Raw genomic sequence first — 17,648 nt, forward strand, 5'->3', positions numbered from 1 at the left:
TACTTCTCCCTTGCTTACAGCTCCTCCAGTGACCACATGGTAGAGACAATGGCCATGGAAATTGAACAACTCCTAATGAAGGTTCGATATTACACTGTGTACAATTCGGATAAAACTTCTCTAAAAAATCTGCCCAATTCTGCTAACTTGGAAAAAAAATCCACGCACAGATAAATTGGTGTAAAAGTTGCTTGAAAACTCCTCGAAATAGTTGTAAATAAGATATATATACTCTTTACAAAAAAAACTTTTCAATCTGGTATACAATATCTTTATGCTTTTTAAACAACACGTTTCAGTTGACCGGAATGAATGACAGCATGTCCGAGTTCCTTGAGACGAGCAGTAACACAAGTTCGGCAATGCTACACACAATACAACGACATAGAGATATATTGCAGGTGACAAGCAAATGACGTTATCTTTCTTGTACCTAACACGCATGCCAAAAATCCAGCCATAGAAAATTTGAAGTGTCTTTTTTATGCAGGATTATACTCACGAGTTTCGTAAAACAAAGAACAATATTCACACGTTTAGAGAAAGAGAGGATTTGCTCGGATCTGTGAGGAGAGACATTGAGTAAGTATGTGGGGATATAATGCTATCTTTATTTATGATTCCACTTGTATTTATGGTGTTTATATTTCAGCGCTTACAAAAACCCGAGTGGGGTAAACAACAGGAGAAATGTATATGAAGGAGCACGACCACTTAAGAAAGTATGAAGTTATATAGCATTGTGATGTCATATGTGCTTACATGTTGTATGTATGCAACCTCTGAATGACTATTTTGTATCTCATGCTTACTGTCGAGTACACAACATCATATCTACTGCCAATCATGATATCTGTAACTAGTACTGATTTTTATTACAGTTCTGATCGTCTGGCTGATGAAGCCATCGAGTAAGTACTTGTATAGGAAATTTGATTTTAATGGTTTACTAATTTCTCTTCAATTGATTCCAGCATTGCCATGGCAACCAAGGAAAATCTAGGTCAGCAGAGAAACATGTTCAAAGGCATCACCTCCAGGATGAACACGTTAGCAAGTAAATCCCATGGCTGTTGTTTGGAAATGTTAAACCAGTGTTGTGTAGTAAGCTTTTAGGGTGAGGTCGTACACTGAGACCTGAGATTTATACCAAAGTCAAACTATTATCTTATTTTAATTTCCTTTTTGTCTATCCTATAAAAAAATCTGGTTACAAAGCAACTCAAACATAATGATGCATTTCCCAATGTGTTTTTGAGTTGCAACAACCACGCTTTATCCTTATGTTGTTTTGCTGTTGATTCCCTTCTCTCATTTTTTAAATAACATGATTTTCGTTATTGGTTTCTAAGAGATAAATTGTTTGTTTCTTTCACTTTGTTCCTCCTGCAGATCGCTTCCCAGCAATCAACAACCTTGTCCAGAAGATCAACCTTCGTAAGAGAAGGGACTCTTTAATAATTGCAGTTGTCATTGCTACTTGTATTATCCTCATTCTAATCTATTGGCTGCATTGAAGTGTTTAACACGTGGTTGAAATAATGGATTTAGCTTACACAAGCCGGAAGTCTGGCTGACTCTAATGTACGCAAATTGCCAAACATTAAAGCAGCGCTTCTAAATATTTTAGCTTTGTTATTTTAAAAACTCTAAGAAACACCCAACACAGTACACAGGCCAATATAGTTTTTACAAACAAACCTTTAAATTTAAGATTTCCAATGTTTAAAACTAAGTTCAATTTGAAACAAGGACTTATATGGCTTGCAACCCGGTCCTGCATATGATATTATATATTGGACATCCGTGTGCAAAGCACGTTTAAGGGTGGTATGCAGATTAATTTATGTTTTACCTGCGTTTGTAGGTTGTACATAATGTTGGTATTGAACACCCAAGTAATTGTGTATGCTCCTTACTGCAGTTCTACCCTGCATACCTTACACATCTATAGTAGGTTAGTCTATGAAAATATAGTAATTTATGGAAGTATATCAGAATAAAAGACAATTTATTCGCAATCGTGAATAATATGCTTATGTTGTAAAGTTCTTTTTATTCTGTTTCAAATAAAGCATATAGATGGTTGTCTTTGATGTAATATGTCCTAACTGTCAGGAACTGAAACACAATTTGATTCGAAGATTTTTGGCATTTTTGAAATCTAAGTGTGGTGTAATAGGAAAAACAGGTTTAAACATAAGTTTTGAAAAATACAGGTTTTTGCATAACAGGTGATGTTAGTTTACGAACAGTGACCTTAAAAGCCACAATTGGAAGGCACAGTAGGACTATTGTTAAAATAAAAACAGCAACAGATGTTTCAGTATTTGAATAGGAGCATACACGTTGTGCTCGGATAACGTAATTAATATCATACACGTCTCACCTAATTTAGTGCTATATAAAATATAAAAGCTTCTATTGAATAAACGATAAAAATTGAAGACACTTTAACGTGTGGAATGTGGTGTAAGGCAACAAGGGGGAGGATGTACTGCTACGGGTATAAAAATATGTTTCAACTATCTCGGGTAAAATGTAAAAAAAATTCTCACAATTGTCAAAGAGTAAAAATTAAATACGAACTCTTAAAAATATTTCAACCTGAGTGAAACATTAACCTTTTGACATAATACAAAGTTGGGAAAGTTGTTGTTGTACGGGAATGTGTGTGAGGGTGGTGGGTAAAAAGTGATGTTTCTTTAAATAAATGGCGAAAATTATGTCAACCAATAAAGATTGTGTCAATTTAAGATGGAACCTCAACAGTTTGATTTCTCTTGATAATGGATGACAAAGTCTACAGAACTCCAGTGGAAACTGTGGTACGAATGAACTTCTATGGTTTTAACAAACTGTTCTTTGAAAATACTTTGGAAAGTAAAGCTTGAAATAGAAGGTAGGGTTGGCAAACGAGTGTTTTACATAGCAAGCAATGTGTGTCTACATGGTGTCAGCTAATAGTTGTGTGTGGTACAAATCATCACGAACGGTTCGATACATTGTTCGTGAGCGAGAGCGAAGTCTCTCAGATGCTCGTTCAGCTTTCTCAATCGAGTCGTTTAGGGAGGAATCGGGAAGAGCAACGAGAGGAACTTCACGATGAAGTTTACTCATTGACGAAGATCGGCGTAAAGATGACAAATGACTCCTGAGATCAAAGTTTTAAAAAAAAATTTTAAAAAAATTAAAAAATGTTTTTTAAACACTTAAGAATAATTCTTACCTCCTCAATGGTTCATCTTCTGAATCAACAATATAAACATTTGCTTTCCTTACATTCCTGCTAGAGTTGGCATGGCGTGGTGATATGTAGATGGAGGCGTTAGGTTTACTGGGTGTTGTGTAGATTCGTGCTTGTGTGGGCGCTGGTGACGACACATACACCCGCGTAGGGGCGGTGGGTTGCTCCATGTAAACTACTTGTGGCTGAGCTATAACTGGTGGCTGCACTGCAGGGTAGACTGGTGAATAAACTGCTCTGACTGGGGACTGTGTACGAGCGTATACTCGAGCTATTGGGACTTGTTGTGTTTCGATGACGGGCGCTGATGGTGCCACATAAGTCCAATAACCTCCTTGAAACGGATTACGGGATTGAGATCGTGATCTTCTTCTCCTCCTTCCGGATGTTGGACTTTCCTCCCGGTTGGTGCTTGCATCACTCAGGTCATCACGATCAAGCGAATGTGATCTTCGGGATCTCGGCGTCTTTTTTTCACTCCTGGATCTTCGTGAGGAGGACATTTCAGCGGACTTGACGCTCGAAGTGTCACCTGTTCCCTATAAAAAGATTAATTGTCATAAATGATGTTGATAACTTGTCCAATACAGATGTTAAGCAATTGTATTGTGACCAAATAATACAAGGTCTTCGCTGCTTTCATTGTTGGCGTGTTCCTTGTGCAAGACAGTTAACCAACCATACTTAAAAAACAACCACCCACAAAGCAACAAACATGGTAACTAGGTAGGCATGAGGTGTATGATATAACAACTGTCGTTGCCCCGTCATGCAAGGATAAGTTGGTATCTTATTCAAGTTTGCAACAATCAAATTACTGCATATTTAAACACAAACCTTGCGGTGACTTTGTCGGTGAACTTCATCTTTCAGAGCCTGAAGATATAACAATATATTAGTTGTTTGCAATGTTCAAATATCTTAAATAATAATATGCTATGTAAGTTAATCATTAAGTTTTATAAATAATTTTTAAGTAAAAACTTGCAAACTTAGCACGCTTCAAAAACAATGCAGACACCACCTAACCCCTAACCCCACAATGTTGTGCCTATACAGAACACACCCTTCTATGGATTCTTTGCACTCTTGACCTCGATCTGCTGTTTACAGAACCCATATGTGGTGCTACACTACGTTCATCATATGCTGGTATTCTCTTCTTTATTAAACGCGAGTCCCTGTTTCTTGGAGATGACATACAAGTGCTACATCGTGGAGAAGATGTAAATTCACCGTCAGAAATGCCAGAATCACTGAAGCCATCGGACTCCTCCAGGAGGGGGCAGTAAAACACAGACATCTTATATCATGCTTAACCTGACACGATATCTAACTAAAAGTTGTTTGAGGAATTTAAATAAACTACATTGTAATATGCCTTTCAATTGCTACATAAGTAACTTAACGATTAAGTAGGTCTACTAAAACTAAGCCTACATATTGTTGTAGATTTTACAATTTCTACAATTTCTAGATTTCACTTAAAATGGCTGACACTGAAGCATTTCAACACAAGAATAAAGGTGCTATCCTTTTCCTCTTAACTAAAGCATTGTATATATAGATACTGGGGTTCTATAGGAACCAAAGCTTCCTTTCTGTTTGCCACGCTTATAAACTGCCCGTTCAAACAGAGCTATATTTGCCCTTTACCAACGAAACCTGGTTTACTACAGAGAGCTTTAGTCGTGTTATAACCTGCCCACTTGAGGATTGAACAACAATGGAATGCCTTGTTATTGTTTGTATATCAGATAACACGCCGGTTGATTCGATTGGCTTAAGGTGTGACTTTGAGGCAGTGGATTAGTGTTGTATTGTTGTATTGTAAATTACTTGATGGTTACGAATGTAAATTGCCGTAATTGGTTGGTGTGGATTCTTCAAGTAAAACTGTGTTTTGTGTAATAAGTTTAATCTTTTTTATTTAAACGACTAACTACTCATAATAGTTGTTTCAATTTAAATTGTTGCTTAAAACTATTACAACAAAGTGAGATTGTCTCAGTAGATTTCAAACTTGTTTTACAATAACTGTAATATTTTTACCACAAGTATTGAAGCATTTGTTAAATCTTTAACCTAAATGTAAAACCCACTATACTGCACCTACATTTTAGACAAAATCTTTTTAACCCAAACTTTTGGGCCCACCTTAATATCATCATGTATGGCACGAAGAGCTTCGTTATCCGAAGTTATGATCGGGGAGTGACTTCTTTCGGCCACTAGAGGGACTCGAGGGGTAGAGGTCAACACGGGGTGAACATTCTCTTTGCCCTGATTGGTCGATTTCATTTCCTCGCGTAATTTCGAAATTTCTCCACGAATTGCGTCAAGCGTGCTGTCCTTAGTACTGCTGGCCATCGACCTTAAAAAATGATAATTAGGTTTAATTGAGTTTTTGGTTCGTAAAAATAAAAAAATAAAAAAATTTAAAGAAAAGTCGATTAAAAAAATTCTGTAAATATATTTTGTTAGTGCATTCAAGATAAATTTTAGGAAAAAAAAAATTTACTTTTATTATATTTAAAATGTATACAAATTAAAGCCCCTAGCAACCCAACCCTTACCTTCTACTCTTTGAACTATCTTTAGATTTGACGCTTGCCCCACTTCTGGACCCACGTGGGTAAGGGGTAAGGGGGGGTTTTATCTTAGCTTGGTGAGGGCTATGTGAGGGTGAAGATGAGATAGAACGAGATGGGTGACGAGGTTTCAACATTTCACGAACGGTTGACGTCGTGCTGATGTCGTCCATTGAATCGTCAATCGTCTGGAATTTAAAAATAATATAAAGTGTGGTCTGAATTATAACTTAGCGTCCAAACCAATGAAAAATGAAAAATATCTATTTCTGTTTCCCAACGAATATATACGACATTATCACAGTTATCATACACCAATGTTATTCCAATAAATTAAAAACAATTAAATTTAACTTACATAAGATTGTGGTGGTTTATACATTCCAACTTTATCATGGTACGCGGAGGATAACCGACGGGCAGGTTTCGGACGATGTCTGTGAAGTTTGTGAGAATTAATTAAATTATCATTTTCATGTAATGTTAAAATATAATGTGTCAAATATAATACTCACAGCAATAAATTTCCCGTTATATATTTTAAAACTATATAATTACACACTGGACATGTATCCGTTACACTAACAGCATAGAGCAATTTGTTTAATGGAATATTTCAACAAAATACTTGTAAAATAACAGTATTTAATCATCTAAATATATGTATACCATATTAATACTTACCGTTCATTAGTTTGCATTGTAGACGTTGTATCACCTGACAAACACCTTCCTCGTCTCTCCGATGCAACGGGGGGTTTCGAATCCGGAACTTTCTTCACTTCTATAACTGACTGCGGGCGAGTGACTAACTTTGTCTTGACGGGCGTTAGTGGCGCTGTCGTTGTCGATTGCCGACTACTTTCCGAACCAACGAAGCCGCTATCTGTGCCTTTATCTATGGAGTTATAGAGACTGTGTGAGTTGGTGGGAAGGAGGGAGATTTGAAATTAAACTGTTTGTTGATGTATGGTTGATCATTAACTAGATAACTCGCGTTTGTTACATGCGTTATACTTGGTATCTTGATAGAGTGGTTTATTTCCTGTAATAAGTAAGTTAGCTTCAAATTTAAGCAGTGTAAAAAGAAGAATTTTAAAAAAAGAAGAGAAAGATTTTTTGTCTGTATGAAAAGACATATTTTAACCGTTGTGCTCACTTGTAAAAACAAAAGTATTTACTATGTTTTCCAGAGCTGCCCACAATTTTATGAAGCAGTGTTGCACAATAATACCTGTTTGTTTCCGGTCAGCACTGGAAGATCTCCTACCTCTTGAAACTGGACGAGGAAGACGACTTTGTCTTCTGGAAGGAGATGGAGAACGTGAAGTGTCATCATGGACGCTGCTCCTTCTGTAATTAAGGTAATGCCAAATAAATATATATTTTTTTTACAAAATTAGCAAAAAAAAGGTATGTAAGCGATTTTCCCAGAAAATACTTAAAAACCACATACACAGAATTTCTAACACGACTTGAAAAACCACTACATATTATACATATTAGAATTTCTACATATTATAATTCACATACATTTCTACATATTATAATTTACACACAAAACATAAACAACAAAAAAGTTTGATGCTCACTCTTTCCTTGGGGAGGGGGTTTGGGGTTGGCTGGGGGGTTCCCCTGTAAAGGTTGAATCGTTAAGTTGGGACGACGCTGGTTGAAAGTATTTGTTCGGGATGTTTTCGCTCCTCGATGTTCTTCCCCCATCCTCCTCTTCTTCATCATGGGAGGATGGGATCGTGGTGGGGGAAGATTCATTTATGGTGGGTGCACGGTTGTATCTGGGGGGTGGGGGTGAGAAATATACAAGTTTCAATGAGATGGTTAGTGGGTGGGATTGAATATTAAAACTGAAGATGGTTGATCTAAAATGGGTTGTGTTCCACTTTAGTTACAAACATAAGGTAATTACACGTACAAGTGATACGGCTACTGGTCCCAACCATCTGAATCAAATTATTAGCTCTAACACACCAAGTGTATAAAGTCGAATCCATGTCAAAGTTACAACTATATAGAATCACAAGAAATATTGAACAATTACTTTTTCATGAGTTGGTCAAACTTTTCATCCACATCTAACTCAGGTGAACTTGGATGGTTGTACGGGGGTTGTTGTTGTTGTTGTACGGGTTCGTTGGACATCTCGTGTTTCAATCCATCAATCATTTGACCAAGTCTATAGCAAGAACATGGTTATCTGTGTGCAAGGTGTTAGGGGGCAAAAAAATAAAACAATTACCGGAAAATATCAGATTCCATTTCCCTGCCGGGGTCAAAAGGTTGACCTTGCTCCACACTGCCCCCGGTGGCCATCGCTAACTTACGTTGTTCCGCTGCGTGTTCATCGACAGCGTTGAGGTAATCTCGCTCCAGGGCATGAAGTGAATCTTCAATGTTTTCCATGGCGTGAGCTTTTTCATGTGGGCTTAGCTCTGTTTCTTTCATCAAAGTTTTAAAGGAATCGATTTTGTCCTGTGGGTGGGGGGGTATAATAAAATATGTATTATCGATATACATTAGCCTTCAACCCATTCATAGAAATTACACTTTTATCTAAAATTTCCGATAGTTACGCTGACCTGCAAATCTTTGGCTTGTAGTTGCAAAGCTACTCTAAGAAACTCGGCAGCTGCAGCAGCTGGAAGTTGTAAACTACTTTCCACCCAACTGTCTTTATCAGATCCAGCAGATGAGGCGTGTAGCTTGGATGGTCCTTCATCAGATGGGAACATTACTGGGGACTGGGGTGGCTGGAAAGTATGTTAAGGTGGGTAGTGGTAACTTTGATATTTTCTGTGCTGTAAACTTTTAAATCGTAAATTTTTTTAATATAATTTTTTAAATTTTAATATTTTTTATACTGTAATGTAAATGGTATGCAATGAAATAATTGAATGTTGTGAGTTTACTATGCTAGCTTTAAAGGCATTTACAGTAATCCAACCCACAGTACTTGATACTTGTATCTTCATATACATCACACACCTGGTTAAGCCCTCCATCGGTTACAGTTGCGAGTCGTGGACGACGATCGGTCGGGTGCGACGTCGATTCTACAAACGGAAGGGTTGGGTCTTCGGGATTCGGGCGAGGAACGGATGCGAATATGTTGATCTGGAAAGCACATGATAACAAACCCTAACACATGGACAGGTTGAACTGTAGATTTGTTGATGACGTCTTGTCTTTTAAATAATATAATCTTCGCCACCATTAGCGATTTTTTTTAAAACAAAGGAAAATAGATTAATCTACACTTAAGTTAATGTGGGGAAAGATGTTAATAATTCAATACATGGTTTACACACATCCATATAATCTTACCTTGGCTCCAAGTCTTAAATGGTCGATAGTGTTTTCAGCCTCAGCGTATTTCATAAGAAGTTCTCCATAATTTTCCTGGAACAACAAAAACTTTCAACATTCTAATGCATGAGAGTTATGTAAAAACTGATAATTAAAATAAGGAGATTCTCACATTTCTGTACATTTATTCTGCCAACAACTGGTATAACTTAAACACTTTCACAAATATTTCTAAAATTGCAACTTTATAATAAAACAAAGGAACAACAAAGAATAAATTCCATAAAACTTCTTAAAACAGGATAAAAACTTCACTTTACAGTGGGTAACCACACACGAGTGTTTACGATGAACCTCCCTGACTAAACGTATCTAAGCTGTAATTTACAATGAAATAGAAGCGAGTTTTATGGACGCTGAGAAAACTTTGCTTTTCTGTGTACTTTAGGGATTAATAAAGTTGTTTGGGGATTAAAATAACAAGCCACGATCGATGCTTGAAACAACAATAGGGTCAAGTGGTCGTGTAGATCTGGATATTAAAGCAACCACGGCAGTACACATCCACACTCAAGAGGGACTTGAAATTCGTAATTAAATTCCCGTATAAATCTTTGCGCCATGTTGTTTGCAAAGGTAAACTGAATTTAATTAATTAGGATTTTTCAAAAATAGTTTAATTTTAACTCTTAAATCGATAAAGAGTTGAACACAATGGACGCCAGAAACATTATTATTGAACACAAAAGATGGAAGCTGGGTAAACAATGTATGGAAGTGGTCACTGCTGCTATTTATTGTTGGATAATTCATCGGGATAAGTTTTTCATATTTATTACTTTTAAAGACATGAACTATATTCTGTTTTTTACTCATTTTTTTAACTTCTGACACTTTTTCCGCAATAGTATTATTTTTTTGTTTCTGACTACACTAAAGATGGTTTAACAAACACAAACCCCCTCCTCCCCTCTCTTACCTGGAGTTGTTTCACGAACTCTTCATCTCTCTTCCTTGATTGAGCTTCCTGTTTAAGTTTGGAACGTAACTCGCTCCTGGAGACATCGGATCGGATGCTCGCATCGTCGCTGCTCTGGCAAATCAACCGGGATTCTCTGAAGAAAAAAGTTTTTAAAAATAATCGTTTTGTATTTGTAATAAATCCAAGATTTTTAAGATTTTTTTATTTTAATTATACTTTTTTAAATGTTTAAAAATTGCATGCTTATATTTCTTTTAACTTGTTTTAAATACATTCAATTATTTTGGAAAGAATGTAAAAAAACTAATGTAAATTTTAAAATATGACGGCCGTACCTTCCGTGAGTTTTATCATTTGCCCTCCTTGCGCGGTTGGCTGCCGGGGATCGCGCGGATCGTGAAGTGTTTCGTCCCGATGCTGGGGTAGATTCTCGTGGTTGGAAACTATCCCTGCTGTTAAAGATACGCTGGTATGGTATGTGAGTGAGACCTATGTGTGGTAGGGGCTTGGGGTGTAGGCCAGGGTTGCTACATTAACTCTTGCCATTTTAGGCTTGGTAAATGTAATACAATGCATTGCAAGGGGATCGTTTACACTGGGTGATGTAATGAGCCAACTCTGGCTTAAATACATGCTGTAGGACCTGACAATCAAACAAAAAGGGTAGTTCACAGCAGCAGCTGCAGCTAAATATGTATATATAAAGATAAAGATGATGAAATTTTACATCTAAGGTTAGAGTGTTGTATAAAATACTTTAAATATTGGACAGTCTTCATAATTAAAAAAAAAAATTTTTTAAATAATTTCTTACTTTGGTGAATTGGCTTTTACTTCTGGAGATAATTTTAATCGGGATTTCACGACTGGTTTGTTGGTGGTTGGTTTGTTCCTCGGGCTGCATGGGAGGGTGTATGTGAGTTGTAGTGAGGAAGCTTGGGTTAATTATATTATATTTGTTCAGTAATTTTATAACAAATGTCAATTCTGGCTTTTCCAACCGTTTTGGTAAGAGCGATTTTTCAAGAAATTTCTTTCCTAGTTTTCTAACCTGGGTCTCGTGTAACTTGACTTGCGCACACTTTCGTTTGAACTGTTTAAGTTTCTGTAAAAAAAATGAAGTAATTATTCTAGTATAGTTATAAAGGTGTAAACTATTGAAGGTTAAACACAGGACATACTTGCTTGTTGGTTGTCTGTTGTTGCCTGGGTGTCTCCATTGTATATCTGTAGTTTGGTTCACTGAAACAATAAAAACATAACATTCACATACTACAGTACTATATATATATATATATGCAGGAATAGAACTGGTTAAACAATTTATAATTTCACTTAGCGCAGTTGAAAGACCTTTACCTTCAGTTTATAATACATCTACCAGCTGTTACTGCTATAAAGTAATTACTTGGAAAAACAACTTACCAGCAAAACAAATATGAACTTCCTATTAATACCTAGGAAGCTATATCAACTTACACTGCGTTGGTGATTCTGTGTCTCTACCTGTGTATGTTTGGCCTCTTGTAGCTGTTCCTAAAAAAATATTGACAATAAAAAGAGAAAAACATATTTCGTGGTTATTTATAAAGAAATAACATAAATTTAATACATTTTTTTTTTTAATTTCCTAAACAACTATTTTCATTTAAAAAAAACAATTTCCTAATAAACTAATATTCAAGTATGTTAACATTTTATCCATGATGTACATATTATCTTCCAATGAACCCCACGTAAACGAACCCCACGTACCAATATCATCATCATTCATCTCATCCAGTTGTTGTTGCAACAAAACTTCAAAGTCTTCAGTTGTTCCAAATGTAGCAACCAAGCTGGAACAATATAAACCATTACTATGTGCAAGTAACATCTGGGATATTGCTTGGGATATCCAAACATGTGGATGGAAAGCCAGATCACCATTGACACGTGAAACAATGTTACTGTCATATAGTAGGTTAGGTCAAGTCTATTCTTTCGTCCCATTTGATAATAAATAAAGAATATTTACAAAAATATATAATCGAATCCTTACCACTCCAACAACAAAGAATTGTAAAAATTCGGAATTATGGTATATTACTAGGGCTGTGGAAAAGTTAACGGTTAACCGGTTAACCGAACCCATTCGGTTAACCGCTGACGAAAAGTTCAAGTCGTTAACCGAACTATGACGTCATAGGGCATAAACGTATATCAATATCTGTCTTTTTTACACGAAAGGCACGTGTTCGTGTTCGTTGATTGTTGTTTTGCAATAAGACAGAGTGCGCAGGGACGCTGTTGCTTTGATCGTGCCCTACAACGGCGATTGCGTCGTCAATCTTGATTGTTAATACGGCAGGCTAACTAGTTTTGCAACATTATATTGGTGTAATACACAACTTAAATGTTTTCCTCAGCCAAGCAGCGTGTTTATTACGAAAAAGCAGGCATTCACACGTGGATTCATTGCATCATAATAGCGATTGTTTGACCTGGCAATTGATTACGACATAATAGCAATTCACACGTTAATAACTGCGTCATAATTGCAATTCACACGTTGATTATTTAGCCGGTAGGTGCTTTAAAACAGGTTTGAATACGAATAAGAAAGCATTACTTTAACGTTAAGAACGTTTGCCTGTGTATTGCAAGCATAGTCCATACGTTCATCGTAAAGTTGCCTTTAAATTCGCGAAAGAAAAGCGATAAACAAGACGCTTTTATTAGGATTACACTTGTATCGGTTAACCGGTTAACCGGTTAAAACTGAACGGTTAACGGTTAAACAAAAATAGGGAAAATCCACAGCCCTATATATTACCCACGTCTATCCCATCTTACCCCACATGTATCCCATCGTACCCCACATGTATCCCATCTTACCCCACATGTATCCCATCTTACCTTACATTTATCCCATCTTACCCCACGTCTATCCCATCGTACCCCACATGTATCTCATCTTACCCCACATGTATCCCATCGTACCCCACATGTATCCCATCTTACCCCACACCTATCCCATCTTACCCTACATTAATCCCATCTTACCCCACGTCTATCCCATCGTACCCCACATGTATCCCATCTTACCCCACATTTTTCCCATCTTACCCCACATTTATCCCATTTTCCCCCACAATACTAATGTCAGGTAGAAATAGGTTTGTCACCTGTTTGGTTCATTAGTGTCGCCTACAGCACTCCTGTGTGTAGGCACGATGTATCTATCCATAATATGATCATGGCCGCCCCCTGTATCTGCTGTATCCTCCATCACTACACCTTCTTCTTCTTGTGTAATAGTGAGATCTATAGTAGGTTTATGGATTAGGAGAAATATAGTGACAGTTTCAGAAGCGAAATATTTTTAGTGTACATTGTCGGGCATGATTTTTTGTCAGTTACATTTTCGTAGCACCAGATCCTTACTGTATTTCTTTACACAAGAATCATGAATGGTATAAAAGATCATAAAACAAAATTGCCAGAAGATGTTTTTCTAACTTATAATACACAACAGGTGTGTATAACATAAGATACGTTTGAATTTTAGTGTTTATACCTTCAGTATTTGAAGTATTATGTTGGGTGTTGACTCTTTCGTTTAGTTCATCTTGTGTTGACACCATGGTTGAATGGAGGTTGGGGTCGTTGGTTGGTATCTCGTGTTCGGATTCACTTTGGGAACTCTCGCTCGCTGTTAATGGACCAATCAATGACATTTATATCGCATGAACATTTCATCCATTAAGACAAAGTGTTCTACATTATATGCTTGCTTACCATCAGCTACCATGTATGTAATTTGAGAGCATTACATAAAAAGAAGGTAAACTAACATATTTTTTCATGAATATATGTACTCTACAATACAACACATATATATTACAGAATAATATAGATAAATTGTTAAAGTATTTATAAATCTTACATGATTGTGTGTCATTGTGTGGATTCTGATCAACGACTTCCATCGATGGTTCGAGGTTTGTTGTTGTTTTATCAACTGAAAAGTATAATAATATATTTTTTAGTTTATAAACCCTTTAAAATACAATAACAGCCTAACAGATAAATTAAAGTAAATAAAAATCACCATCACTTGCGTATCCGGTATCGTGATGTAAAGTTCGGATGTTGGTTTTGTCCTCCTCATCATTTCTCCCGTGATGTGAAGAACTTCCAACTAAACGATTAAATTGTGTAAAGGAAGTTACTGAACACAAAACAGAATAAGATGCAATGTCAATGAAAAATGGTTCACATTTGGTTTGTTTCTGTTTTTGGGTTATATTTAGTAAAATTTGTAAACTCCATACTTTGTGTTCTTACCCCACATGCATCCTATCTTAAGTATCATATTTTCTACTCACGTGAGCGATTTGATTCACGTGAGCGATTTGATTCACGTGATGATGAAGATTTATTTGATCGAGCAGAGAGAGGGGGAAGGGGTTCCGATGAAGATGATTTTGTCGGCAAGCCACTGTTGCGCCGACTATTGTTGCTGCCTGAAGTTTAAACGTGAGAAAGTTGTTTATATATTAAAACCAATAAAATACAATTAAATACAGTACGATTACATTATACAATTAAAAATTTTTTTAAACAAAATTCAACTATTTTTTTTACGTTACAAAACAAATTTAAAAATTTGCCTCATCATAAAAAAGGTTCTTTTATTGCCACAAGTTGAATATTAACTACGTGTACAAACTCACTCCTGCTTATAGGACCCGACAAAATCTTCTTCTCTAAATCTTCCGGGATGTCGGAGAAATCGTCATCGCTGTCTTGTGCCGTGTTCGCTTGAATCAATCTCTCGATCTCCTCGAACTCAGTCAGGGATTCAGTTTCGTCGAGGTGGGGACCTGTATGGTGGGAAGGTTAAGATTAGGAATCTAGAAAAAGAGTAAAATAAAAGGTGGGGGGATAAAGGTGAATGGTAAAGATAAAAAATACACCAGGATACAAAAAAACAGCACATTTTGTATGAACTTAAAAAAAGGTGTAGAATGTCAAAGGAATGATCCCAACAACACTAACTTCCTGAAGCATGTGACTTGGTTTTCGTTGGCAAAGCATTTGAGTCGGTTGTTTTGGAAAAATCTTCTGAATATTCAGCACCTAACTCATCCAGCTGTATACGAAGGTCTTCACTATGTACACGGCCTATTATGAGGGTTGTTATTAAGTGGTGAGGATGAGAACTTTTCATAAGTTTATAATTTACCCGATTTTTCACTGATGTCAAGAATGGGTTCAGAATCTGATGTTCCACATACTTTATGACTTGTTGGTGACAGAATGTTGTCTTCATTTTCTATATTAACATGTCATCATGGTGTATATATTATATTGTATAATATAGACCTTACTGTTTAGAAAAATGATTTTGTAGGCTAATTACTGAGGCTTAAACTGTTAATTATTTATTTGCAATCAGTTTGTTGATAGTGAAAGAAGAAACATTAAATCAGAGCATGAAACATAATAAACTCAATAACCTTAAACATAAACCATAACATAGCTTTAGATGGGGAAGATTTAATATATAATATATATATAATATAATAAGTGTAATTTCTGTTATCTGGGTTAATTATTATTTCTGTAATCTTAGGTCTTAGAAATATAGCTTTTCCTTTTAAAACTCAACACATATGGTACCGGCGTTTCCTTTGCAAACTGAAAACATATGTCTTACAATTAAAGTTTCACCAGAACTTACCAGAAGCTGTATTTACTTCAAGAATATTCGCAAACGTATCATCATCCGTCAGGTTCAGACTTGGGTCTTCTAAAGGCACAGAATCATCGAAACTCTTACTATTATCATCCGGTTGTAATATCCCCGCATCATCAATGTTAAGATGGCCGTCACCACTCCCTCTACCAGCAAAGGTTATGCGGCTGGATTGAACAAAGAACATTTAATACAAGAGTAGTACAAATACATGAATGAATGAAACTTTTCGACATATTTTGTTTAATAACATGGGAAATGGTGCAGCAGCAACTCTGGCCTGAACACCAGACTTCATAATGAATGGATGTAACTTATTTATCCTTGCATGGCGGGGCAACGACAGTCGTTATAACACAGGTGTTCTGTTCCGTAAACCTCATGCCCGCTTACAAGTTACCATGTATTCCGTATGTAACTTAAACAGCAAAATTTTTTTCAAATTTTTGAAACAATAAAGAAAAGAAAACAGTAAAAACAACAGTCATACAATTTTTGGTTTTCTATTAGGTTTCTGTGTTACTGATTCATCACTGCAGACTGCAGTTTTGATAATTCATGTAATGTTAGGTTACTGTTCATATTGAAATTGTCAGCAAGGAGATTTGCCCTAAATAAGTTTATATAAAAAAATGAATAAAATAAAATGGTTTAGTAGATTAAAGTTAGGGTGGGGAGAACATTTGGCAGACAAAATGCTTGCCCATTTAATTTAGACTATAAAAGTTCATCCAAATCAGGTAAAGTTCATTTAATCTCAAATATTTTTATCAGAATACCTGGATTTGCGATGACTAATCTTTCCTGGTCTTTGAAAGTCTCCACTCATTCTTCGTCAGTGTGTAGACTTAAGATACATTTTTTAATCCAAAGTCATTAAAAAACACTTTCCATAATGTGCCTGTATTGGGTGGTAACTTATAACCTGCACAAATAAAAATAACATATCCCGAGATCTAGATGCAGAATATCTGAATAAGACATACGTATAGCATATACAGTCTAAATAAAAATGTATATATTACAAAAAGACAGAAATAAAAACTGAAATAAAGTTAAAATATTTGTAATATGACAAGCATGCATACCTACTTCACATAATAAAGTGCATATTATCATAACCTGTATAACAATTGCTCAATTATGGGCACTAAACAACCGGAGACAAAAGATGGAAAGTTCTGTAGTAAACAGGCAGGTCATACATCATAATGAATCTAACAATTGTAAAGGTCGCAACTCAGTTAATCAACTCCTCCCTTTGTGTAGGAATCGAAATTAAAGATGAATTTTGATGACATGAAACCAAACACCGATTAAACCAACTCTTCTGAGATAAAAGCATTCCATGAGAAGACAATGAAAGTTCAACAATCTTTGTGTTGTTTTGTTTCGCCACTTGTGGTCAAGCTATTCCATAACATGGGAGGGTGGTTTTAAAAAAGAGCTGCTTGCGGTCGGTTGCTATTTTTAATTCACTATTCAATACTTTGTAAGTCAAAATTGCAATTTTATATGATGGGTTCTTCAACATTAGGTAAATGCATCTCTAATCTAAAATTAGGTAAAATAAACTCTAACCTTACAATTACTTTGGTAAAATTCTAACTTTGTCTATTGTGACATGGTATTACAAGTCTGATACAGACAGTAATAAAGGCTTGGGGGTTTGTAAGAGTTAAAAACCATTTGTATGTTATAACAAACCAGCATAGCAACTGTTGTTCAAATATAACGTATGAATTAAAGGTCTGTATAGAA

The 17,648-nt window shown here is 35.9% G+C and overlaps 2 protein-coding genes across 5 annotated transcripts; one reads left to right on the top strand and one right to left on the bottom strand.

Moving 5' to 3' along the window:
• The first annotated feature begins 6 nt into the window (after positions 1 to 6).
• LOC100182843 (Golgi SNAP receptor complex member 1-like) lies at positions 7 to 2,028 on the top strand. The gene is given in 8 exon segments (XM_004226429.4): positions 7 to 81; positions 300 to 401; positions 491 to 582; positions 653 to 685; positions 687 to 722; positions 882 to 911; positions 975 to 1,057; positions 1,393 to 2,028. Coding segments are annotated over 8 exon segments (546 nt in total). The 5' UTR covers positions 7 to 36; the 3' UTR covers positions 1,518 to 2,028.
• Positions 2,029 to 2,079: 51 nt separating this feature from the next.
• Positions 2,080 to 16,836, bottom strand: LOC100177391 (AT-hook-containing transcription factor). 4 transcript variants are annotated; one of them, XM_018813333.2, is made up of 31 exons: positions 16,667 to 16,836; positions 15,873 to 16,054; positions 15,375 to 15,464; positions 15,188 to 15,313; positions 14,863 to 15,012; positions 14,515 to 14,652; positions 14,238 to 14,327; positions 14,073 to 14,147; positions 13,704 to 13,838; positions 13,312 to 13,450; positions 11,900 to 11,982; positions 11,624 to 11,680; positions 11,326 to 11,386; positions 11,196 to 11,249; positions 10,959 to 11,042; positions 10,480 to 10,593; positions 10,142 to 10,277; positions 9,181 to 9,255; positions 8,842 to 8,970; positions 8,436 to 8,606; positions 8,096 to 8,328; positions 7,898 to 8,032; positions 7,431 to 7,634; positions 7,073 to 7,191; positions 6,523 to 6,736; positions 6,197 to 6,275; positions 5,824 to 6,026; positions 5,405 to 5,621; positions 4,085 to 4,123; positions 3,230 to 3,786; positions 2,080 to 3,154 (listed from the first exon to the last, which is right to left on the bottom strand). In XM_018813333.2, exons 1-31 carry the CDS (start codon positions 16,714 to 16,716, stop codon positions 2,947 to 2,949), a joined length of 4,347 nt encoding a protein of 1,448 aa, XP_018668878.1. In that variant the 5' UTR covers positions 16,717 to 16,836; the 3' UTR covers positions 2,080 to 2,946. The 4 variants fall into 4 exon arrangements, with proteins under 4 accessions (XP_018668878.1, XP_002123333.2, XP_018668879.1 ...); XM_002123297.4 differs by having other exon boundaries at positions 10,480 to 10,596; XM_018813334.2 differs by having other exon boundaries at positions 10,480 to 10,596; positions 14,533 to 14,652; positions 16,667 to 16,831.
• Between the last annotated feature and the right edge of the window lie 812 nt (positions 16,837 to 17,648).

This window comes from Ciona intestinalis, chromosome 9 (assembly GCF_000224145.3).
Source record: "Ciona intestinalis chromosome 9, KH, whole genome shotgun sequence".
NCBI classification, from domain to species: Eukaryota; Metazoa; Chordata; class Ascidiacea; order Phlebobranchia; family Cionidae; genus Ciona; species Ciona intestinalis.